Source organism: Ascaphus truei, chromosome 8, assembly GCF_040206685.1.
Source record: "Ascaphus truei isolate aAscTru1 chromosome 8, aAscTru1.hap1, whole genome shotgun sequence".
NCBI classification, from domain to species: Eukaryota; Metazoa; Chordata; class Amphibia; order Anura; family Ascaphidae; genus Ascaphus; species Ascaphus truei.
In genome coordinates this window covers 97,976,927-98,002,826 of record NC_134490.1, presented here as the reverse complement: position 1 = coordinate 98,002,826, position 25,900 = coordinate 97,976,927, and the positions used below count along the sequence as shown (strand labels likewise).

Below are 25,900 nucleotides of genomic sequence, written 5' to 3'. Positions count from 1 at the left end.
CCTCACACAGGCAGTTTGCTCTCTTCTCCCTGCCCCCTCCTCACACAGGTCACAAAGGCAGCTTGCTCTCTTCTCCCCGCTCCCTCCTCACACAGGTCACACAGGCAGCCTGCTCTCTTCGCCCCGCTCCCTCCTCACACAGGTCACACAGGCAGCCTGCTCTCTTCTCCCTGTCCCCTCCTCACACAGGTCACACAGGCAGCTTGCTCTCTTCTCCCTGTCCCCTCCTCACACAGGCAGCTTGCTCTCTTCTCCCTGCTCCCTCCTCACACAGGTCACACAGGCAGCTTGCTCTCTTCTCCCTGTCCCCTCCTCACACAGGTCACACATTCAGCTTGCTCTCTTCTCCCTCCCCCCCCCCTCACACAGGTAACACAGGCAGCTTGCTCTCTTCTCCCTGTCCCCCCTCCCACAGGTCACACAGGCAGCTTGCTCTCTTCTCCCTCCCCCCCCCCCCTCACACAGGCAGCCTGCTCTCTTCTCCCTGCCCCCTCCTCACACAGGCAGCTTGCTCTCTTCTCCCTGTCCCCTCCTCACACAGGTCACACAGGCAGCCTGCTCTCTTCTCCCCGCTCCCTCCTCACACAGGTTACACAGGCAGCTTGCTCTCTTCTCCCTGTCCCCTCCTCACACAGGTCACACAGGCAGCCTGCTCTCTTCTCCCCGCTCCCTCCTCACACAGGTCACACAGGCAGCCTGCTCTCTTCTCCCCGCTCCCTCCTCACACAGGTCACACAGGCAGCTTGCTCTCTTCTCCCTGCTCCCTCCTCACACAGACAGCGTGCTCTCTTCTCCCTGCTCCCTCCTCACACAGGTCACACAGACAGCCTGCTCTCTTCTCCCTGCTCCCTCCTCACACAGGTCACACAGGCAGCGTGCTCTCTTCTCCCTGCTCCCTCCTCACACAGGTCACACAGGCAGCCTGCCCTCTTCTCCCTGCCCCCTCCTCACACAGGTCACACAGACAGCCTGCTCTCTTCTCCCTGCTCCCTCCTCACACAGGTCACACAGGCAGCGTGCTCTCTTCTCCCTGCTCCCTCCTCACACAGGTCACACAGGCAGCTTGCTCTCTCCTCCCTGCCCCCTCCTCACACAGGTCACACAGGCAGTTTGCTCTCTTCTCCCTGTCCCCTCCTCACACAGGTCACACAGGCAGCTTGCTCTCTTCTCCATGCCCCCTCCTCACACAGGTCACACATGCAGCTTGCTCTCTTCTCCATGCCCCCTCCTCACACAGGTCACACAGGCAGCTTGCTCTCTTCTCCCTGCCCCCCCGCTCCCTCACACAGGTCACACAGGCAGCTTGCTCTCTTCTCCCTGCCCCCCCCCTCACACAGGTCACACAGGCAGCTTGCTCTCTTCTCCCTGCCCCCTCCTCACACAGGCAGCTTGCTCTCTTCTCCCTGTCCCCTCCTCACACAGGCAGCCTGCTCTCTTCTCCCTGCTCCCTCCTCACACAGGTCACACAGGCAGCTTGCTCTCTTCTCCCGGCCCCCTCCTCACACAGGTCACACAGGCAGCCTGCTCTCTTCTCCCTGCCCCCTCCTCACACTGGCAACTTGCTTTCTTCTCCCTGCCCCCCCCCCCTCACACAGGTCACACAGGCAGCTTGCTCTCTTCTCCCTGTCCCCCCTCCCACAGGTAACACAGGCAGCCTGCTCTCTTCTCCCTGTCCCCTCCTCACACAGGTCACACAGGCAGCTTGCTCTCTTCTCCCTCCCCCCCCACCCCCTCACACAGGTCACACAGGCAGCTTGCTCTCTTCTCCCTGTCCCCCCTCCCACAGGTAACACAGGCAGCCTGCTCTCTTCTCCCTGCCCCCTCCTCACACAGGTCACACAGGCAGCGTGCTCTCTTCTCCCTGTCCCCTCCTCACACAGGTCACACAGGCAGCTCGCTCTCTTCTCCCTGTCCCCTCCTCACGCAGGACACACAGGCAGCTTGCTCTCTTCTCCCTGTCCCCTCCTCACACAGGCAGTTTGCTCTCTTCTCCCTGCCCCCTCCTCACACAGGCAGCCTGCTCTCTTCTCCCTGCCCCCTCCTCACACTGGAAACTTGCTTTCTTCTCCCTGCCCCCCCCCCCCTCACACAGGTCACACAGGCAGCTTGCTCTCTTCTCCCTGTCCCCCCTCCCACAGGTAACACAGGCAGCCTGCTCTCTTCTCCCTGTCCCCTCCTCACACAGGTCACACAGGCAGCTTGCTCTCTTCTCCATGCCCCCTCCTCACACAGGTCACACAGGCAGCTTGCTCTCTTCTCCCTGCCCCTCCTCACACAGGTCACACAGGCAGCCTGCTCTCTTCTCCCTGTCCCCTCCTCACACAGGTCACACAGGCAGCTTGCTCTCTTCTCCCTGTCCCCTCCTCACACAGGCAGTTTGCTCTCTTCTCCCTGCCCCCTCCTCACACAGGTCACAAAGGCAGCTTGCTCTCTTCTCCCCGCTCCCTCCTCACACAGGTCACACAGGCAGCCTGCTCTCTTCGCCCCGCTCCCTCCTCACACAGGTCACACAGGCAGCCTGCTCTCTTCTCCCTGTCCCCTCCTCACACAGGTCACACAGGCAGCTTGCTCTCTTCTCCCTGTCCCCTCCTCACACAGGCAGCTTGCTCTCTTCTCCCTGCTCCCTCCTCACACAGGTCACACAGGCAGCTTGCTCTCTTCTCCCTGTCCCCTCCTCACACAGGTAACACAGGCAGCCTGCTCTCTTCTCCCCGCTCCCTCCTCACACAGGTTACACAGGCAGCTTGCTCTCTTCTCCCTGTCCCCTCCTCACACAGGTCACACAGGCAGCCTGCTCTCTTCTCCCCGCTCCCTCCTCACACAGGTCACACAGGCAGCCTGCTCTCTTCTCCCCGCTCCCTCCTCACACAGGTCACACAGGCAGCTTGCTCTCTTCTCCCTGCTCCCTCCTCACACAGACAGCGTGCTCTCTTCTCCCTGCTCCCTCCTCACACAGGTCACACAGACAGCCTGCTCTCTTCTCCCTGCTCCCTCCTCACACAGGTCACACAGGCAGCGTGCTCTCTTCTCCCTGCTCCCTCCTCACACAGGTCACACAGGCAGCCTGCCCTCTTCTCCCTGCCCCCTCCTCACACAGGTCACACAGACAGCCTGCTCTCTTCTCCCTGCTCCCTCCTCACACAGGTCACACAGGCAGCGTGCTCTCTTCTCCCTGCTCCCTCCTCACACAGGTCACACAGGCAGCTTGCTCTCTCCTCCCCGCTCCCTCCTCACACAGGTCACACAGGCAGCTTGCTCTCTCCTCCCCACTCCCTCCTCACACAGGTCACACAGGCAGCTTGCTCTCTTCTCCCCTCTCCCTCCTCACACAGGTCACACAGGCAGCCTGCTCTCTTCTCCCCTCTCCCTCCTCACACAGGTCACACAGGCAGCCTGCTCTCTTCTCCCCTCTCCCTCCTCACACAGGTCACACAGGCAGCTTGCTCTCTTCTCCCCTCTCGCTCCTCACACAGGACACACAGGCAGCTTGCTCTCTTCTCCCCTCTCGCTCCTCACACAGGTCACACAGGCAGCTTGCTCTCTTCTCCCCGCTCCCTCCTCACACAGGACACACAGGCAGCTTGCTCTCTCCTCCCCGCTCCCTCCTCACACAGGCAGCAGCTGCACAGCGTGACTCAGAGACGTGTAACATTGTTCCCGCGCTGTGCAGTTGCTAGTAGGCCCCGCCCATTCCGACATCTCCAATCCAGGCTCGGGGGAGGCGGAGCCTGAGGACAGTGTCTGTGACATCAGTATGCAGGAAAAATCTGCCGTCCCCAAATTCTGCCGCCCTAGGCCCGGGCCTGACGGCAAATCTGCCACTGCCTGTACTCATTACATTGCTTTTAGGCTACTCCACGAAATAACTCGCTGATAATCAGGGTCTGGATGTGAGTAAGGGCGGCTTTTGGAAAGTGCTAAATCTCGCAGCGTTATTATCGTGTGCTAACAGTAACTGGGATCTCAGAGGATCTCCGTAGTTGGGTAAACTGCTTATTCCCATATGAGTAAGCCTAAAGTCCGTTAAAATGTATCTATCCATTGTTTTTAAGGACAATGCCAGGACTTCGTAGCGCTAAGCAACTTTGTGGCTATGCCTTACAGATATGGAGACGTTAAAATGAGATAACAGAATTGGTTCCTACACCCCCAAGTCTCAGAAGTATAAAATATAATGCCGAGCCAACGTCTTTATATGTGATAAGAAGGGACGAGATGTGTGTGGTTTCCTTTTGCTTTGCATTATTCCTGAAGCTGGTTTCCTAGCATGTTGCTATGTAGCGGGATATTCAGATTCCATGTGCGACCATTGAAGCCTTCCTACATTCCCTCCACAGAAAGGATTTACTCCTCTACACGTGGCCGCAAAATATGGAAAGATTGAAGTGGCCAAGCTGCTACTGCAGAAAAACGCATCTCCAGATGGTGCTGGGAAGGTAACCTAACCCCAAGTCTGACTTCACCGCAAGCACAGAACTGCACTTTGTAAAGAATTACACTTTGTATCGAAATGTATCAACAGGAACGTAGCCAGGGCAGCTAGGGCATAAGCGGGCCCGCTCTAAAATTCAAAATGCCCATGTGATGGAGCGGCCTGTAGATGAGATCAAAGACTGACCAGTCCCTAACTATTAGATTGTCTGGATAAGCCAGTTCCCAGTCCCAAAAACATATAACAATTCATCGAGGAGCAATATATATGAAAGTCTTATCTGACTGTGCTGGTCCGGTGTCTCCGGTTTCTCCAGATACAGGCGTTGCAGTCCTGCTGCTCCCAGGACGTCTCTTGTCAGCACACAGCCCTCCCGTGTGCTCTAAACTCTCTCCTCTGTCAGCCCAGTTGTTACTGTGCTAAGGAGTCTCTCAGTTCCCAGATGGAGGCTTTTTCAAGCTGTCTGATTAACCAGGTGGAGACTGGTTACTTGACTAGCAGCAATTAACCAGCTCCCTGCTGGATTCCTCGGACCTATAAATGGGGCGAGGGGAATGGAAAAGAAGTCCGCATCTACCTGACAGAAGAAAAAAAATGTAAAAATACACCGAGGTGCAATGTAGGGCAAACAAGTATATAGTGAAAAGAAGAGAAAGTACCCTACTGAGTGCACTCACTGTGATGTAGTATGCAATGTGAGTAGTGAAATAAAAGCCTTTTATTTACTTATTAAAAATAGTATGAATACAGGGATCAGGTGTTAGTATTCCAGGACCTGTCCCTTAGCACCACTACCTTTCAAAAAACTCCTGTTAATGTGGGTGACGCATTAGCGGGAAAATAGCAATTTGTATTTCATATAGAGCCCCTCACTAATATCTTGAGGGCTTCTATCCATATGGCACAGTCACTTAAAGTACCGTGAAGCTCATACGGTCTATTCACACCTTCATAAGGCAACCGATATTGAATGATACTTTTACTAAAACATATATGGTGTAGTGGGAACCAGAATACCACCACCCAAAATGCACTAAGTGTGCACAAAATAAATTATGGCAGTAAATACAAATAGCTATAGTCTGACAATAAAACAGTATATATCTTATAAAAGATATATCATTCCGCTATGCGTATGGTAGTGGCGTACACCATGCATATAATGTTGATAAGTATCTATTAAAGTGCTAAGTGTACTACTAATAGCTAACGTATGATCTGATTAAGATGTTACATGAATGTCAGGGAAAACACAGAAGAAAGTGCTTTGGCGCTACAATGCCTTGAAAATGGGGATATGACAAAGAATAAAAATTAAACTAAATTGAAAGTATAACAAAATACAATGTATACAGGGCAGCTAGGAACACTAGTAGAACAACACCAGAAAAGCACAAAGAACATATACAGACCAGCGCCCATAAAAGAGTCCAATAAGTCCCAAATATAGTCCAACAAATGAAGGGGGAGAGGATCCAGATGGTCCAATCAATAGAAGATCTCCAATCCAGGGGTCCGTAGCATAGGGACAGAGACAAAAAGAAAATCATAGTGTAACTTGTAATAGTTAAAATTAGACAAACGACACAAAACACATCACAAAGGACATAACACTTAACACAAAAGCTGAAAATAAAATAACTATTTATTAAAACAAAGGAGCCTGCTGCAGCGGGTCATCAAGGGGTTTTAACTATTACAAATTACACTATGATTTTCTTTTTTGTCTTTGTGCCTATGCTACGGACCGCTGGATTGGAGATCTTCTAGTGATTGGACCATCTGGATCCTCTCCCCCTTCATTTGTTGGACTATATTTGGGACTTATTGGACTCTTTTATGGGCGCTGGTCTGTATATGTTCCATGAATGTCAGGGAGATAATGTTCAGTGCTGTCTATTACCACATGTCAGCGTGCTAATACATTCAATGATAGAGTATATGATCTAATTCTACCAATGTCCTTTAGGTGTAGTAAAGGTGATACGTTCAATAGTAACCCTTTAGATGGTATAAGAATACAATGTTTAAGAGAGTGTGGTAAACACGGAGAAGGTAGGGACCGTCACCCACTGCGCCCCCCTGTCACCCACTGCGCCCCCCTGTCACCCACTGCGCCCCCCTGTCACCCACTGCGCCCCCCTGTCACCCACTGCGCCCCCCTGTCACCCACTGCGCCCCCCTGTCACCCACTGCGCCCCCCTGTCACCCACTGCCCCCCCCTGTCACCCACTGCGCCCCCCTGTCACCCACTGCGCCCCCCTGTCACCCACTGCGCCCCCCTGTCACCCACTGCTCCCCCGTCACCCACTGCTCCCCATCCTGTCACCCACTGCACCCCCGTCACCCACTGCTCCCCATCCTGTTACCCACTGCTCCCCATCCTGTTACCCACTGCTCCCCCTGTCACCCACTGCTCCCCCCGGTCACCCACTACTCCCCCCCTCACCCACTCTCCCACCCCCCCGACACCCAATCTCCCCCCCGTCACCCACTCTCCCCCCCCGTCACCCACTCTCCCCCCCCGTCACCCACTCTCCCCCCTCCCGTCACCCACTCTCCCCCCCTCCCATCACTAACTCTCCCCCCCATCACCCACTCTCCCCACCTCCCGTCACCCACTCTCCCCGTCACCCACTCTCCCCGTCACCCACTCCCCCCCTCGTCACCCACTCTCCCCCCCCCGTCACCCACTCTCCCCCCCCCACATCACACACTCTCCCCCCCCCATCACCCACTCTCCCCCCCCATCACCCACTCTCCCCCCCATCACCCACTCTCCCCCCCCCCGGTCACCCACTCTCCCCCCGTCACCCACTCTCCCCCCGTCACCCACTCTTCCCCCCGTCACCCACTCTCCCCCCCATCACCCACTCTCCCCCCCCATCACCCACTCTCCCCCCCATCACCCACTCTCCCCCCCATCACCCACTCTCCCCCCCGTCACCCACACTCCCCCCCGTCACCATCTCTCCCCCCCGTCACCATCTCTCCCCCCCCTGTCACCCACTCTCCCCCCTGTCACCCACTCCCCCCCCGTCACCATCTCTCCCCCCCCGTCACCATCTCTCCCCCCCTGTCACCCACTCTCCTCCCCTGTCACCCACTCTCATCCCCCTTGTCATCTACTTCCCCCCACTATGTGTTGACCCCCTCTCGCCCCCATGTTTCACACCCCTCTTCCTCCTCCCACGTTTCATCCACTCTCCCATCTCCCACTTGCACTCTGTCAGTGTATAGTGCTGTCAGGTTATACTGTGTCAGTGTATAGTGCTGTCAGGTTATACTGTGACAGTGTATAGTGCTGTCAGGTTATACTGTGTCAGTGTATAGTGCCGTCAGGTTATACTGTGTCAGTGTATAGTGCTGTCAGGTTATGTCCTGTGTCAGTGTATAGTGCTGTCAGGTTATACTGTGTCAGTGTATAGTGCCGTCAGGATATACTGTGTCAGTGTATAGTGCCGTCAGGTTATACTGTGTCAGTGTATAGTGCCGTCAGGTTATACTGTGTCAGTATAGTGCCGTCAGGTTATGTCCTGTGTCAGTGTATAGTGCCGTCAGGTTATACTGTGTCAGTGTATAGTGCCGTCAGGTTATACTGTGTCAGTGTATAGTGCCGTCAGGTTATACTGTGTCAGTGTATAGTGCCATCAGGTTATACTGTGTCAGTGTATAGTGCCGTCAGGTTATACTGTGTCAGTGTATAGTGCCGTCAGGTTATACTGTGTCAGTGTATAATGCCGTCAGGTTATACTGTGTCAGTGTATAGTGCCGTCAGGTTATACTGTGTCAGTGTATAGTGCTGTCAGGTTATACTGTGTCAGTGTATAGTGCCGTCAGGATATACTGTGTCAGTGTATAGTGCGGTCAGGTTATACTGTGTCAGTGTATAGTGCTGTCAGGTTATACTGTGTCAGTGTATAGTGCCGTCAGGTTATACTGTGTCAGTGTATAGTGCCGTCAGGTTATACTGTGTCAGTGTATAGTGCTGTCAGGTTATACTGTGTCAGTGTATAGTGCCGTCAGGTTATACTGTGTCAGTGTATAGTGCCGTCAGGTTATACTGTGTCAGTGTATAGTGCCGTCAGGTTATACTGTGTCAGTGTATAGTGCCGTCAGGTTAAACTGTGTCAGTGTATAGTGCCGTCAGGTTAAACTGTGTCAGTGTATAGTGCCGTCAGGTTAGGTCCTGTGTCAGTGTATAGTGCCGTCAGGTTATACTGTGTCAGTGTATAGTGCCGTCAGGTTATACTGTGTCAGTGTATAGTGCCGTCAGGTTAAACTGTGTCAGTGTATAGTGCCGTCAGGTTATGTCCTGTGTCAGTGTATAGTGCCGTCAGGTTATACTGTGTCAGTGTATAGTGCCGTCAGGTTATACTGTGTCAGTGTATAGTGCCGTCAGGTTAAACTGTGTCAGTGTATAGTGCCGTCAGGTTATGTCCTGTGTCAGTGTATAGTGCTGTCAGGTTATACTGTGTCAGTGTATAGTGCCGTCAGGTTATACTGTGTCAGTGTATAGTGCTGTCAGGTTATACTGTGTCAGTGTATAGTGCTGTCAGGTTATACGGTGTCAGTGTATAGTGCTGTCAGGTTATACTGTGTCAGTGTATAGTGCCGTCAGGTTATACTGTGTCAGTGTATAGTGCTGTCAGGTTATACGGTGTCAGTGTATAGTGCCGTCAGGTTATACTGTGTCAGTGTATAGTGCCGTCAGGTTATGCTGTGACAGTGTATAGTGCCGTCAGGTTATGCTGTGACAGTGTATAGTGCCGTCAGGTTATGCTGTGACAGTGTATAGTGCTGTCAGGATATACTGTGTCAGTGTATAGTGCTGTCAGGTTATACTGTGTCAGTGTATAGTGCTGTCAGGATATACTGTGTCAGTGTATAGTGCTGTCAGGTTATACGGTGTCAGTGTATAGTGCTGTCAGGTTATACTGTGTCAGTGTATAGTGCCGTCAGGTTATACTGTGTCAGTGTATAGTGCCGTCAGGTTATACTGTGTCAGTGTATAGTGCTGTCAGGTTATACGGTGTCAGTGTATAGTGCCGTCAGGTTATACTGTGTCAGTGTATAGTGCCGTCAGGTTATGCTGTGACAGTGTATAGTGCCGTCAGGTTATGCTGTGACAGTGTATAGTGCCGTCAGGTTATGCTGTGACAGTGTATAGTGCTGTCAGGATATACTGTGTCAGTGTATAGTGCTGTCAGGTTATACTGTGTCAGTGTATAGTGCTGTCAGGATATACTGTGTCAGTGTATAGTGCTGTCAGGATATACTGTGTCAGTGTATAGTGCTGTCAGGTTATACTGTGTCAGTGTATAGTGCCGTCAGGATATACTGTGTCAGTGTATAGTGCCGTCAGGTTATACTGTGTCAGTGTATAGTGCCGTCAGGTTATACTGTGTCAGTGTATAGTGCTGTCAGGTTATACTGTGTCAGTGTATAGTGCTGTCAGGTTATACTGTGTCAGTGTATAGTGCTGTCAGGATATACTGTGTCAGTGTATAGTGCTGTCAGGTTATACTGTGTCAGTGTATAGTGCCGTCAGGTTATGCTGTGACTGTGTATAGTGCTGTCAGGATATACTGTGTCAGTGTATAGTGCCGTCAGGATATACTGTGTCAGTGTATAGTGCCGTCAGGTTATACTGTGTCAGTGTATAGTGCCGTCAGGTTATACTGTGTCAGTGTATAGTGCGGTCAGGTTATACTGTGTCAGTGTATAGTGCGGTCAGGTTATACTGTGTCAGTGTATAGTGCCGTCAGGTTATACTGTGTCAGTGTATAGTGCTGTCAGGTTATACTGTGTCAGTGTATAGTGCCGTCAGGTTATACTGTGTCAGTGTATAGTGCCGTCAGGTTATACTGTGTCAGTGTATAGTGCCGTCAGGTTATACTCTGTGTCAGTGTATAGTGCTGTCAGGTTATACTGTGTCAGTATATAGTGCCGTCAGGTTATACTGTGTCAGTGTATAGTTCTGTCAGGATATACTGTGTCAGTGTATAGTGCTGTCAGGATATACTGTGTCAGTGTATAGTGCCGTCAGGTTATACTGTGTCAGTGTATAGTGCCGTCATGTTATACTGTGTCAGTGTATAGTGCTGTCAGGTTATACTGTGTCAGTGTATAGTGCCGTCATGTTATACTGTGTCAGTGTATAGTGCGGTCAGGTTATACTGTGTCAGTGTATAGTGCGGTCAGGTTATACTGTGTCAGTGTATAGTGCCGTCAGGTTATACTGTGTCAGTGTATAGTGCTGTCAGGATATACTGTGTCAGTGTATAGTGCTGTCAGGATATACTGTGTCAGTGTATAGTGCCGTCAGGTTATACTGTGTCAGTGTATAGTGCTGTCAGGATATACTGTGTCAGTGTATAGTGCTGTCAGGATATACTGTGTCAGTGTATAGTGCCGTCATGTTATACTGTGTCAGTGTATAGTGCGGTCAGGTTATACTGTGTCAGTGTATAGTGCGGTCAGGTTATACTGTGTCAGTGTATAGTGCCGTCAGGTTATACTGTGTCAGTGTATAGTGCTGTCAGGTTATACGGTGTCAGTGTATAGTGCTGTCAGGTTATACTGTGTCAGTGTATAGTGCGGTCAGGTTATGCTGTGACAGTGTATAGTGCCGTCAGGTTATACTGTGTCAGTGTATAGTGCTGTCAGGATATACTGTGTCAGTGTATAGTGCTGTCAGGTTATACTGTGTCAGTGTATAGTGCCGTCAGGATATACTGTGTCAGTGTATAGTGCCGTCAGGTTATACTGTGTCAGTGTATAGTGCCGTCAGGTTATACTGTGTCAGTGTATAGTGCTGTCAGGTTATACTGTGTCAGTGTATAGTGCTGTCAGGTTATACTGTGTCAGTGTATAGTGCTGTCAGGATATACTGTGTCAGTGTATAGTGCTGTCAGGTTATACTGTGTCAGTGTATAGTGCCGTCAGGTTATGCTGTGACTGTGTATAGTGCTGTCAGGATATACTGTGTCAGTGTATAGTGCCGTCAGGATATACTGTGTCAGTGTATAGTGCCGTCAGGTTATACTGTGTCAGTGTATAGTGCCGTCAGGTTATACTGTGTCAGTGTATAGTGCGGTCAGGTTATACTGTGTCAGTGTATAGTGCGGTCAGGTTATACTGTGTCAGTGTATAGTGCCGTCAGGTTATACTGTGTCAGTGTATAGTGCTGTCAGGTTATACTGTGTCAGTGTATAGTGCCGTCAGGTTATACTGTGTCAGTGTATAGTGCCGTCAGGTTATACTGTGTCAGTGTATAGTGCCGTCAGGTTATACTCTGTGTCAGTGTATAGTGCTGTCAGGTTATACTGTGTCAGTATATAGTGCCGTCAGGTTATACTGTGTCAGTGTATAGTTCTGTCAGGATATACTGTGTCAGTGTATAGTGCTGTCAGGATATACTGTGTCAGTGTATAGTGCCGTCAGGTTATACTGTGTCAGTGTATAGTGCCGTCATGTTATACTGTGTCAGTGTATAGTGCTGTCAGGTTATACTGTGTCAGTGTATAGTGCCGTCATGTTATACTGTGTCAGTGTATAGTGCGGTCAGGTTATACTGTGTCAGTGTATAGTGCGGTCAGGTTATACTGTGTCAGTGTATAGTGCCGTCAGGTTATACTGTGTCAGTGTATAGTGCTGTCAGGATATACTGTGTCAGTGTATAGTGCTGTCAGGATATACTGTGTCAGTGTATAGTGCCGTCAGGTTATACTGTGTCAGTGTATAGTGCTGTCAGGATATACTGTGTCAGTGTATAGTGCTGTCAGGATATACTGTGTCAGTGTATAGTGCCGTCATGTTATACTGTGTCAGTGTATAGTGCGGTCAGGTTATACTGTGTCAGTGTATAGTGCGGTCAGGTTATACTGTGTCAGTGTATAGTGCCGTCAGGTTATACTGTGTCAGTGTATAGTGCTGTCAGGTTATACGGTGTCAGTGTATAGTGCTGTCAGGTTATACTGTGTCAGTGTATAGTGCGGTCAGGTTATGCTGTGACAGTGTATAGTGCCGTCAGGTTATACTGTGTCAGTGTATAGTGCGGTCAGGTTATGCTGTGACAGTGTATAGTGCCGTCAGGATATACTGTGTCAGTGTATAGTGCGGTCAGGTTATACTGTGTCAGTGTATAGTGCCGTCAGGTTATACTGTGTCAGTGTATAGTGCCGTCAGGTTATACTGTGTCAGTGTATAGTGCTGTCAGGTTATACTGTGTCAGTGTATAGTGCCGTCAGGATATACTGTGTCAGTGTATAGTGCCGTCAGGTTATACTGTGTCAGTGTATAGTGCTGTCAGGTTATACTGTGTCAGTGTATAGTGCTGTCAGGATATACTGTGTCAGTGTATAGTGCTGTCAGGTTATACTGTGTCAGTGTATAGTGCCGTCAGGTTATACTGTGTCAGTGTATAGTGCTGTCAGGTTATACTGTGTCAGTGTATAGTGCCGTCAGGTTATACTGTGTCAGTGTATAGTGCTGTCAGGTTATACTGTGTCAGTGTATAATGCCGTCAGGATATACTGTGTCAGTGTATAGTGCCGTCAGGTTATACTGTGTCAGTGTATAGTGCTGTCAGGTTATACTGTGTCAGTGTATAGTGCCGTCAGGATATACTGTGTCAGTGTATAGTGCCGTCAGGTTATACTGTGTCAGTGTATAGTGCTGTCAGGTTATACTGTGTCAGTGTATAATGCCGTCAGGATATACTGTGTCAGTGTATAGTGCCGTCAGGTTATACTGTGTCAGTGTATAGTGCTGTCAGGTTATACTGTGTCAGTGTATAGTGCCGTCAGGATATACTGTGTCAGTGTATAGTAAAATGGACCTCACCCTAGAGCCCACTGCCAGCTATCAGATACCATGGCAACACCAGAAGCTAGAGAGTAAGAAAATCCTCTTTTCATACTAAAATAACATAAATTAACGAGCAGGACATGCTCCGGGGGCAAGACACTAACACTAAGAGTTAAACTCAGAAATGATTGTGTGAGGTTGATTGTCAATCTCCTGTTTCTCCCTCTTCCCATGGGGCAATATCACATTACACAATCTCACAATAACCCCTTATGAATGGCTCACAGTATCAAATAGTGCCTTATTGTGCATAGCATCAGGTTTTTGTCATCTTATTTGGACCTCACGAAGCCTCACTGGGAAAGTTATAAATTGGCCCAATGTTCAGTGTTTTACAGCAACAATGTTAGAGTTACGTTTTGCAAACATGTGTCTTTACAAAAAGCATATTTTTTTTTGAGATTCATACTTCCCTTAACCCAGTAAAGAGATCACACAATGACGTCCTGCTCAGAGGACCAGGGGAAGGGGAGGATGAAGGAGAGGGGACGTTACTGGAGGGAGCGCTGTGCATATCTTAGGATGGGTTACAGAATGGTACATAGGCACATGCTATTTAAAATCTGCCCTCTATGGAACGTCACTGTTAAAACCTAATTTTGGATTGCCATCAGCTTGTCATTCTTTTATATCAATAGATATCACTAAAATGGAATCACTATATTTTTGACATCTTGGTACCCGTCTCCTAACACTAACAGCGATCCAGGCCCTGTAACATTTTGTAACAAGCAGGTGCTGGTCAAGATTTGCATTTCCAACCATCTTCTCTTTGGTGCCAAATTCAACACTGTTTCTCTGAGACGGCGGCACCGGAGAGAGTCGCAGAAAACTGCTTCCGTCACCCAGCCACGTTCACCCAGCCACGTGCGCCCGTGCCCTCCCCTTCCGAAAATCATCTTTGAATTTGCCGTCTAAAACAAAATGGGGGAAGGGAGTGGAGTATCGGAGCCACGTACTGCCACGGTTTGCCCCTGCAGATCGCAGCTTCTAAGTCCTGCATTTTCTAATTTCCCACTCAAAATAAAGTGTCAAATTCGAAATCGCTTTTAAGAAAAGAAAAAGTCTGTGAAAAGCAACTACTGTACTTCTTGCAGCTGTCAGAAGCAACGTCCCCTGTTCCATGCAAGTGGTGCAGGCTCATGTTTCTAAGCAGTGCAATTCCAGGAGATGCCGTGCCATGCTGGAAAACACCCTCCGCCCAGAAAGTCCCTTCCGGTGCCTGAATGGAAAAGCATTGCTTAGTAAATATGGGCCACAGTCTCATTACAAAACATACTAACATTATTAAAACCTTATTCAAATAAAAAGTGATTAAAACGAGTTTAGCCTATTTTAGTAATAATCAGCTCAGAACACTACATTACCTGGCACATAATGTCCGACTCCTCCAGTCGGGCACTTATTGCCAGGTAATGCCCTACTCTACCACACTCACCCCGCCGCTGGAAGCTGCCACCGCTAGCCACTTCGCCGTTAAGGTAAGTGCCTTACCCTAAAACCCTGTACCCCAACCCCTTACCCTAAAACCTCTGCCCCAACCCCTTACCTTAAAACCCTGTACCCCAACCCCTTACCCTAAAACCCTGTACCCCAACCCCTTACCCTAAAAACCGCTACCCTAAGCCCTTACCGTAAAATCCCCTACCCTAACACCTAAAACCCCTTAAATTAACACCCTACCCTAAACAATAAAACAAGTTACCTTAGAAGAGGCCGGCGGCGGCTCAGCTGCGGTGCCAGTGTGAGTCAGGGCATTGCGCCGGTGGCGGGGATTGCAGCGGCGGATCAGCTGCGGTGCCAGTGTGAGTCAGGGCATTGCGCCGGTGGCGGGGATTGCAGCGGCGGATCAGCTGCGGTGCCAGGGTGAGTCAGGGCATTGCGCCGGTGGCGGGGATTGCAGCGGCAGATCAGCTGCGGTGCCAGGGTGAGTCAGGGCATTGCGCCGGTGGCGGGGATTGCAGCGGCGGATCAGCTGCGGTGCAGGGTGAGTCAGGGCATTGCGCCGGTGGCGGGGATTGCAGCGGCGGATCAGCTGCGGTGCAGGGTGAGTCAGGGCATTGCGCCGGTGGCGGGGATTGCAGCGGCAGATCAGCTGCGGTGCAGGGTGAGTCAGGGCATTGCGCCGGTGGCAGGGATTGCAGCGGCGGCTCAGCTAGGGTGCAGTGTGAGTCAGGGCATTGCGCCGGTGGCGGGGATTGCAGCGGCGGATCAGCTGCGGTGCAGGGTGAGTCAGGGCATTGCGCCGGTGGCGGGGATTGCAGCGGCGGCTCAGCTAGGGTGCCAGTGTGAGTCAGGGCATTGCGCCGGTGGCAGGGATTGCAGCGGCGGCTCAGCTGCGGTGCCAGTGTGAGTCAGGGCATTGCGCCGGTGGCGGGGATTGCACGGCGGCTCAGCTGCGGTGCCAGTGTGAGTCAGGGCATTGCGCCGGTGGCGGGGATTGCAGCGGCGGATCAGCTGCGGTGCCAGGGTGAGTCAGGGCATTGCGCCGGTGGCGGGGATTGCAGCGGCGGCTCAGCTGCGGTGCCAGTGTGAGTCAGGGCATTGCGCCGGTGGCGGGGATTGCAGCGGCAGATCAGCTGCGGTGCAGGGTGAGTCAGGGCATTGCGCCGGTGGCGGGGATTGCAGCGGCGGATCAGCTGCGGTGCAGGGTGAGTCAGGGCATTGCGCCGGTGGCGGGGATTGCAGCGGCGGCTCAGCTGCGGTGCCAGTGTGAGTCAGGGCATTGCACCGGTGGCGGGGATTGCAGCGGCGGCTCAGCTGCGGTGCCAGTGTGAGTCAGGGCATTGCACCGGTGGCGGGGATTGCAGCGGCGGATCAGCTGCGGTGCCAGTGTGAGTCAGGGCATTGCGCCGGTGGCGGGGATTGCACCGGCAGATCAGCTGCGTTGCCAGTGTGAGTCAGGGCATTGCGCCGGTGGCGGGGATTGCAGCGGCGGCTCAGCTGCGGTGCCAGTGTGAGTCAGGGCATTGCGCCGGTGGCGGGGATTGCAGCGGCGGATCAGCTGCAGTGCAGGGTGAGTCAGGGCATTGCGCCGGTGGCGGGGATTGCAGCGGCGGCTCAGCTGCGGTGCCAGTGTGAGTCAGGGCATTGCGCCGGTGGCGGGGATTGCACCGGCGGATCAGCTGCGGTGCAGTGTGAGTCAGGGTGTCGCGGCGGCCATTTGGTCCCAGAAAAATGGCCACGAACAAATGTCCCATTCCGTTACTTGGTTCTTATTTGAGCAAAGGTCTGCTTAACAAATGATAAAGGTTTTCCAGCTAATGGTCTGCATTGTGCTCTCCTTTTATTGATGCTATTGTGTTTGTGACTGACATTGATAAGCCATATTTCCTCACACCACACTGTGTGTCCGAGCGGTCTGAGTAACATTGATAATCCGTATTTCCTCACACCACACTGTGTGTCCGAGCGCTCTGAGTAACATTGATAAGCCGTATTTTCTCACACCACACTGTGTGTCCGAGCGGTCTGAGTAACATTGATAATCCGTATTTCCTCACACCACACTGTGTGTCCGAGCACTCTGAGTAACACTGATAAAGCCGTATTTCCTCACACCACACTGTGTGTCCGAGCGCTCTGAGTAACATTGATAAGCCGTGTTTCCTCACACCACACTGTGTGTCCGAGCGCTCTGAGTAACATTGATAAGCCGTATTTCCTCACACCACACTGTGTGTCCGAGCACTCTGAGTAACACTGATAAAGCCGTATTTCCTCACACCACACTGTGTGTCCGAGCGCTCTGAGTAACATTGATAAGCCGTGTTTCCTCACACCACACTGTGTGTCCGAGCGCTCTGAGTAACATTGATAAGCCGTATTTCCTCACACCACACTGTGTGTCCGAGCACTCTGAGTAACATTGATAAGCCGTATTTCCTCACACCACACTGTGTGTCCGAGCACTCTGAGTAACAATGGTTATTATTTCTGCATGTTTTTAGAGTGGTCTAACTCCCCTGCATGTAGCTGCACACTATGATAACCCGAAAGTGGCACTTCTGCTCTTGGATCAAGGAGCATCACCTCACGGAGCAGCAAAGGTACAGAAATCAAGTGAAAAATAGCATGAACTCATGAAAATGTCTCTGTGAGCGGGTGATTATAGAGTTTTTAGCCCTTTTTTCTTTTCTTTTTTCCTTTGTGCTGTCTCTGGGTAGGCCACTTAATGTGCATTCATGGTCTAATGTAGCATGGTGAAAAGCTTAGTGTTAGAATGCTTGAGTTACCCATTCCTCGAGCTGGACCCCTCTCCTATTCCCAATAATCACACCATACAACTTCTTGGGAGAAAGTAATAGCCCCAGCTTTATTTATTACAATAGATAAATATCTCATATTTATCCCCAACTAGGGACCCAGCCAGATTGCTCCGCTCACATCTACCGGAGCTCGAGCTCATCTAGCCGTTCAGTACCTTAGTCTGAATGCACAGAGCCCCCATTGGAAGGTCACTACCACACCAACCGAGCCTTTTCTGGAATAGTTCCGCCGGCCACAAATTCCATCTAGAAAGTCACCACCATTCCGGCTGGAACAGCCTGAAATGGTACCTTCCCCAACTAAATTACTTTTGAGGTCTGAGACCTCCCTCCCCCCCCCCCCCCGCTCTTCACCAGAGTAACATTACTCCCGCCACAAGCAAGGTCATTTAACAGGCCTTAAACTGGCCTTGCGAGCCGCCACAAGCCTCACTGATATATCCAGCATGCCTTGCCACGCTAAAATCACGATATCGTTCCTAATGTCTGAGAAATGGACTTCATCCTCCCTAAACCGGCCTTTCAACACCCTTCAAGGTCCTCATGCCTTACTGCAATCCCTGGTGTGCATACCTGGGGCTACAGAAGCCCTTACCAGCTCCATCACTCCTGAACTGCTTCCTGCCACAGCTGCTGTGGGCGTTGTTCACGTGTCGTAGCTACTCCCGGGACTAACTACCGGAAAGCTGTGAATTGAAAATGAGAAAGGGCATCTGCTATCTTGTTATCCAAACTCGGGACGTGCTTAGCCTTGAACCATATATTATGATCCAGGCACTTTAGGACCAGCAACCTCAGTAGCTGGACCACCACCAGGGCGCTGATAGCCCATTCAAGGCCACCTCCATGCCCATGTTGTCCATCCGAAAGATTACCTCTCTGTTGGTCAGCTCTGTCCCCGATAGCTCCAGCACCACCAGCGGAAAGAGTTCTAAGAACGTTACGTTTCCCATAAACTTGTGCTGCCCCAACTCTTCCGGCCATTGCTCCGCGCACCATCGGCTCTGAAAAAATTCCCTAAAACCCACAGATCCAGCCACATCCCTAAATAGCTCTATATGCCCGCTCTCCACCACTCCCTGCAAATCAAGCGTACGCCCATTGTACCACCCTAGGAAGGTATCCCACACTTGCAGGTCCCCCTTCACTTGCTTTGAAACCCTGATAAAGTGGTGCCGTGATTTTACCCCCGACATCACAAACGCCAGTCGCCTCCCAAAGACCCTTCACATAGGTAGGATCCTGGCTGCGAAGTTGAGATGGCCCAGCAGGGACTGGAACCAGTCTGAACCTAGGTGTGGCTTCCTTGTGCCCCATGAACGCCCTCATCAAAGCCCTTAGTTCCACCAGCTTGCTGGGTGGGAGATGGTACTCCATCTTCACCGTATCAATTTTAATCCCCAGAAAGCTGATCATACCTCTGGGCTCTCTGTCTTGTCCTTAGCTAAAGGAACCCCCGAAACGTGACATGAGTTCCTGAAATTCCCCCAGCAGCCTCCCGCACACATCAGACCCATCCCTTCCTAGGAATAGAAAGTCGTCCAAATAGTGCAGGATACCCCCAACTCTGACTACATCCCCTAATGCCCAATCCAAGAAGGAGCTGAACGTCTCAAAGTAAAAATATGAGATTGAACACCCCATTGGGAGACATATTACCAAAGAATTCCTCCCCCAGCCTGCACCCCAGCAAGTGGAAGCATTCCGGGTGCACGGGCAGTAAATGGAATGCCAGCTCTGTCAGCCTTTCCTATCCACACCCCGGTCCTGCCTCCCTTACCACATCATAGGCCCTGTCAAAAGATGCATACTGCACACTACTCAATTCTTTGTCAATCCCATAATTCACCGACATCCCCCCCGGGTAGGACAGGAGATGTATGAGACGGAATGAACTCACCTCCTTCTTTGGGACCATGGAGAAACTCTCAACCCCGGTAACGGAGGAGAGGAAAACGGTGCCATTCTGCCCGCCCCGTCTCCTTTTCTATTTTGGCCCACGCTACCCCCATGTGCATCTCGGTGATTTCAAATTCCTTCTACAGAGGGGAACCTCTACCTCCCTAAAAGGGATCCAAAAGCCACTCTCTACTTGTTCCTTTCTCGTGCTTAAAATTACACTCCGTATATGTACCGTATTATACTGCCAACAAGACCCCCCTTCTTATTCCCGGCCAACTGCCCAGCTTGCTGCGAGCTCCCGGCCAGAAAGGGGTTGGTTTTATGCTGCATCATTTTGCCCATCCACGGGTCCATTCCCTTCACATCCCATCGCAACGCTTTCCTAATTGCTTAATTTTGCTTGAAGTCCCTATTGTACTTCCACCACCCCAGACTCCCATAAAACATACAGGCTTCCCAAATTGTATCCACATACTAGAAGAGCGCCGAGCAATGCTCTGGATTCTTGTCCCATATGGGTAAAATAGTGAAAGCCTGCAGCCAGTCCCCAAAAGATTTGCCTCCTTTCCCTCTCTTCCTCCTCTTTCTCATCGTTCTTTTTGTCCGACGTTGTTGGCTCCTTATAGTCCGGCAGTAATGTCAGTATATCAACATAATCATCCTTCCATACCTGCACTTTCACTGCCACCGATAGGTGCTACCTGAGCGAGCTAGCTAAGCAAAGGTAAGTATACCTAAAGCTAGCATCCTGCACCCCCTCCTCCTTTCTCTTGTCCTCTGCTGTCACAAGCCCTTTTCTGGGTTCTCCTGCTGGTCCAACACTACACTACCCCGCTACCCCCTCCTTTTCTCCCGCCACCCCCACGGTCAACCCAGGTACCACACTAGTCACCCCACCTGCTATCACCACCGGAGGAGCCACCATATGTGCCACTCCCGCTGCCGTGTGACACCCATAACCCCTGCCCCCAATGTTACCTCCACCTCCCCCCCAACACCCCTGCCACTGATTGGTCCACCCCCACTTACCACACCCAGACCTTGCTCTTCCCTAGGCCCCCATTGCAAGAAAAACTCACCCAAGGCTCTGAACATCTCCTCCCCTTGCCCTGGCACAGGCCCTACTACCCCTACCCTAAAACGTCCCTGGCCCTCCTGATGATCCTTCTGCATCCTCCCAACCCCCTGCACCTCCTGAAGTCCATCCCGTACTTGTGACAGTGCCGGAGAGGGTGGTCACTTCTCTGCCCGATGTTCCTTTTCCCTGCTCACCTTCACGGCCCCTGATCCCCCGCTACTACTCTCCATCTCTATCTTTCCCCCTGTGTAAACGCCCTAAAACTAATTCTTCCCACTTATAGTCGTGCCCTCCCTGTCTTAGCAGGACTTCACAGCCACCTGCTGTCATGAGGATGGCCACATCCTTTTACCGGGAATCTGCCCCCATGCCCCGAGAGTTTCCTCTAACAAATCCGCCCCCCCCCCTGCTAAATTCGTGAACATTTTACCCCAAAATTTGCTGCCCTGGCCAAATCCTCAGTCCCCGGCAAAATCTGTGTTGGTTTGAAAAAAGCACAAAATACTATACCCCTTTTTCTACCTTCCGCCGACCACCTCTGCTGCGCCTCTCCGCTCTGTCGGGCGATCCCTTCAGCCAAAATTCTCGCCTGTCTGCCGAGCAAGGGGGCCAGCAGCAACTCAGAGCTGTGTATCCGCGCTTCCTCCTGCAGCTCCCTCATGCACGAGTCTCTGACCGCCATCATCTCTGCTTGGCCCTCCGACTGTGTCTTTCTTCCACGCTGTGCAGCCATCTCTCAGGGATCAGGACACCAGGAATCTGGAATCTGGAAAATCGGACCGCTCCAGTAGATCCTAGAACAAAGAGGAAGTTAGGATCCGTCCCTCTTGCCCTAAGTACCCCTTCCTTACCCCTCCCCTGGCCTGACATCACGGCTCCTTAGGGGAGGGGTCCCTCGGCCTTAAGTCATGCCGCTCCTTCCTTACAAGTCCAGGGCTTTCCGGCGCAACAATAACCAGACAAGAATATGTTTAATCTTTAATAGAACATGACATCAAGCAGAGAAAAACACCAAGCTGTTTAAATACACTGAATAATTATCTACTTCTGTACAGTACACAGTGACTAATAAAACTGGAATTCATTTGGCATCAGGCTAACCGTAGAAACTGGCTTGTGGGCTGCAGCATGCAAATCTGATACCTTGTGTATCCCTCAGAGGGAGAAAATATCCACGTTGACCTTTAAAATACGTGAATAGATACCATTGTGGATGTTGCCTGATAAGAAAGCCTTATATTTAGACCGCTGATTTCACCAGGAACAGTTGGAGAATCACATTGAAACTCTCATCCAACCTACTCGGTCAAATGTATTTATTTTACAAATTGCTCTTTGCTTTTCATTTCTAACATTCATCACATATTTATTATAAAAAATCCTTCTGTAGTTTATTATTTTGGAGGGATAAACATTTGAAAAGTAGTGAGCTTTTTAAAAACAGGTCCCCATACAGTACTATTACACACACATCAATAGCTGCCGCCCTCTTTTCTTAGTTATTGTCAATTTAAACACTTGACAAAACTAGAACAGATTATATACGACATGGTGGCTGTATGTTGTGCTATTCAAAACCATAATAAATACATTTTAAAGTATAGACTTGACACGTTGTGGTACCTTGTAATGGACCAACATGAGTGTTCTTCACAAATGTACTCCCGAGACTTCCCCAGTCTGTTTGTGACATGTACTGTGATGTCCCGGCATTACTGTACCTGGGAAGAACAGTCTTCTGAGATTCGTCAGGTTTTCTGAAGCCAGGGTCACGTTTGATGTGTGAATGGCTCCCGATAGCATTAACTCAGTTCCCTTTTAAATCACTCCAAGCCCTGTAATATTTCCTCCACTTTATTGGGAAAAGCAGCAGAATACAGATACTTGTGGATGGTATGTAGTGGTGATTATTAGTTAGAAACCGGTAAAAAGAGATGGCCTCACCATGGGGGATGAACAGAGAAGGGTCTTGTACTCACTGTCTCCAGGGTGGAAAAGGAAGTGAGGGGCAGTGTGGGTAAAGGAATAGTCTAGGGGCAGACTATCTCTGAACAAACAGGAGGGGGGGCAGACTAGCCCATTCTGGTGAGGATCTCAGAAACTGCAGTAGCAGCTCACTGATTCAATGCCCAGAGGCAAGAAATGCAACATTGTTGCAAGTTACACAGGCACAGTATGTGTGTGCAAACTCCATGTAGCTGGGAATAAGATCTGACAGGCAGAAGCTGCAAAGGAGAGAGGGAGGTGAGTCAGAAAGGTAGTTCTGGTTCCATGACACTCCCCGTCTGGTATCTGTAGATACCACTATATAACAGACTATGTGGAACATATGTGCAATGCATAACAAAGATAACATCACATTCTCAAACGATGCAAGAGTCCATGTCCACATAGCGATGTGACACCGGCCGGTATCACTGGTATCGAGGTCCCTTGGTCAAGGTTCTTTGGCAAAGGATGCAGGGTGGATGCACAGCTCCAGGTTTGCTGGTTGCACCACAATGTCTTTGTGTAAAGGTCTCTGGCACTGTTTCCTTTTAGCCTTGTGAGAGAACAGTCTTTTTGTCTCTGTAGTTTTACCCACAGAGTGCATCCCCTTGTAGGCATGCCAATCGTGGTAGCTTGTGGTTCTATCACCTGGTGTTTGGCAGAAGGAGATGGCTTTTGGCTCCTTGCGGAAGCGGAACAACACCCCATGGAAGACTGGTTGTCGTGTCTAGTCCAGTAGAGAGGGCGTCATTCAGGGAGACTCCCTGGAGCTGAGCGCTGGGGCTGAACACTATCCGGATTTGATCGGGTTCCTGAGGGTGGTAGGCCCCAGATGATTGGAGGTACCGGTATTCTTCACCTTCCTTCATTAGAGGTGCTGGCTTTGCGTGGCCGGTAAGGCATATCTTCTGGATGAAGGCCACAAAGTTGTTTTTGGTCTCTGGTTCCCTTTGTAGGCCGCAGAGGTGCGAAGTGAACCTAGAGATGGCATGTTCTCCATTGTTTGGGAAGCGCCTTTGTGTCTCTTTGTTAACTGCCACCGGGAGGTTATTTTCTCCCTGGACGTAACGAAGAACAGTCTCTTTTGCCCTAGTAAATCCCTTTATGAAATGTCTCTGTGGCTGTCTCTTTTTAGACGTGTGAGAGGACAGTCTTTTTGACACTGGGACTTCACCTGTAGGGTGCAATCTTTTGCGGCTGTGCCAGCCGTGGCAGCTGGGTGCTTTGTCACTGGATACTCGGTGGAGAGGAACAACTGTACGTCTTAGTTGTGCCATTGCTCGCGGGAGTATTGTCTGATTGTTCATTGCCTTTTGGACGATCCCTTTGTCGGTCACCTTTGGGAGGTTACTTCCTTCCCTCGGTGGAATCGACTCGTCATCCTTAGCTGTCTGGACTGCTGAGCATCCTAGGCCATTGTCGCATCCCCTCGATGTGAGGATGTCTTTGTTGATCTCGGGGGTATGACCTTGTCTTTTCTCTTCACTTGGCCCTTCGGTCACTTGGAGATGGCCAAGACATGGTTCAGAGAGAGATGTGTGTCCACATTCTGTCACCACCGTTCTGCGGGCATCAACGTAGTCTTACCCGTGCTCTTTGTTGGTGCACGCGTTGCCCACTATCATCCATCCTAGGTCAAGTCTTTGGGCGTATGGCGCGTTGTGGGGTCCGTTATGCTGTTTACGCACTTTATGTACCCTCATGATGTCCCTACCGAGCAGCAGCAAGATCTTGGCGCCTTGTTCTACCGGCCGGATGTGGTTGGCTATTCCTTTGAGGTGGGGGTAATGGAGTGCCACGTCTGGTGTGGAATCTCGTCCCTGTTTGTGGCCATGTCGTTGCACTCGATGAGTGTGGGAAGGGGCATGTTCACTTTGCCGTCTATTGAGCATATGGTGTAGCCATTCACTCTTCTCCCTGTGGTCTCCATTCGCCGTGCGCACGTTCTGAGAGTGTAAGGAGAAGCACCGTCTTGTATGTTAAACATGTCGAAGAACTCTGACTTGACCAGCGATCGGTTGCTCTGGTCGTCGAGGATTGCGTACATCCGAATAGCCTTCTCAGGTTGTCCCTGGGGGTGCACTGCGACAAGGCATATTTTGGAGCAGGACATTTTGTCACCTTCTTTTCCGCAAACCTCAGTGCGCTGAGATGTGACGGATGTTGACTCTCCTTCTTTCTCCCCGCCATGCTCCGCTACGGAGGATGGGTTCTTGAGTTGGTGGAGTGTCAGCGCCTCTGGGTGTAACGCTGTCACGTGCTTGTCACTTTCGCACACTGTGCATTTGATCTCTTCTTTACAGTCCCTGGCTAGGTGAGTCATGGAACCGCAGCATCTGAAGCAAACTCCGAATTCTCCAAGTAACCTCTTGCGTTCCTCTAGGGACTTCATCCTGAACCCAAAGCACTTGTTGAGTGGGTGTGGTTTCTTGTGTATGGGACATTCCCTGTTTGGGTCCCTTGGTTCCTTGTCTCCGGCGACCGACTGATCGGGAGTAGTTTGGGTCGTGGGAGGCACATCCGTCCTGCGGGCCGAGATGGGTGTTTGGGTGTTACCATATCTCGTCGCTGGTCTCTCGTTCCTCAGGCTGCTTGCACTGTATGTGGTTTGCGCACCTAAGAAGAAGCTGGGGTCGTTCCTCGTCCTTGCTGCTTCGCGAATGAAGCTCAAGAAAACTGAGAATGGGGGGTAGACGACTTGCTTCTCCCTTTTCTATTTGGAGCCTTGTGAGATCCATTTTTCTTGGAGGTTGAAGGGTAGCTTCTCCAGGATGGGTCTCACTCCACGAGCTGAGTCTAGGACATTGAGACCTATTAAGGATTGGTCTTTCCTTGCGAACTCCAGTTCTTGCAGCAGGTCCCCGAGCTCTTGTAACTTCGAGTAGTCTTTGGTTGTGATCTTGGGGAAGCTTTCGACTCTTTTGAAGAGCGAATCCTCGACTGCTTCGGGGCTGCCGTAGGACTCTTCTAGCCTTTCCCACACTAGGTCAAGACCTACTTGGGGTTGGTGCGCGTTTGCCACCCGCAGTCTATTCGCGTGCTCTCTGGATTCGTTCCCCAGGAACTTGAATAGCAGGTTGAGCTCTTCCCTCGCTGAGAAGTCCAAGCTGTTGATTGCGTCTTTGAACGTGAACTTCCACGTCCGGTAGTTCTCAGGGCGGTCGTCAAAGCTGGTGAGTCCTGCTTGCACCAGGTCACGCCGGATCATGTACTTGACTATGTCTTTCAGGCCTGAGGCATCGGCGTGTTTGTCCCGTTCTGAGGTAGTTGCTGGGAGGGTCTGTGCGGTCGCCTCTTCCTTGGCGTGGATGCGTGATGACTGCTGGTCGGTGTGAGGGGCTGTGTTTTCCCGTGTGGGTG

The 25,900-nt window shown here is 51.0% G+C and overlaps 1 protein-coding gene across 1 annotated transcript in view; it reads left to right on the top strand.

Annotated features, from left to right (window-relative positions):
- ANK3 (ankyrin 3) overlaps positions 1–25,900 on the top strand; it is a 461,946-nt gene that overhangs the window by 201,812 nt on the left and 234,234 nt on the right. The window contains 2 exon segments of the mRNA XM_075612960.1: positions 4,338–4,436; positions 17,254–17,352. Coding sequence (XP_075469075.1) covers positions 4,338–4,436; positions 17,254–17,352 — 198 coding nt within the window.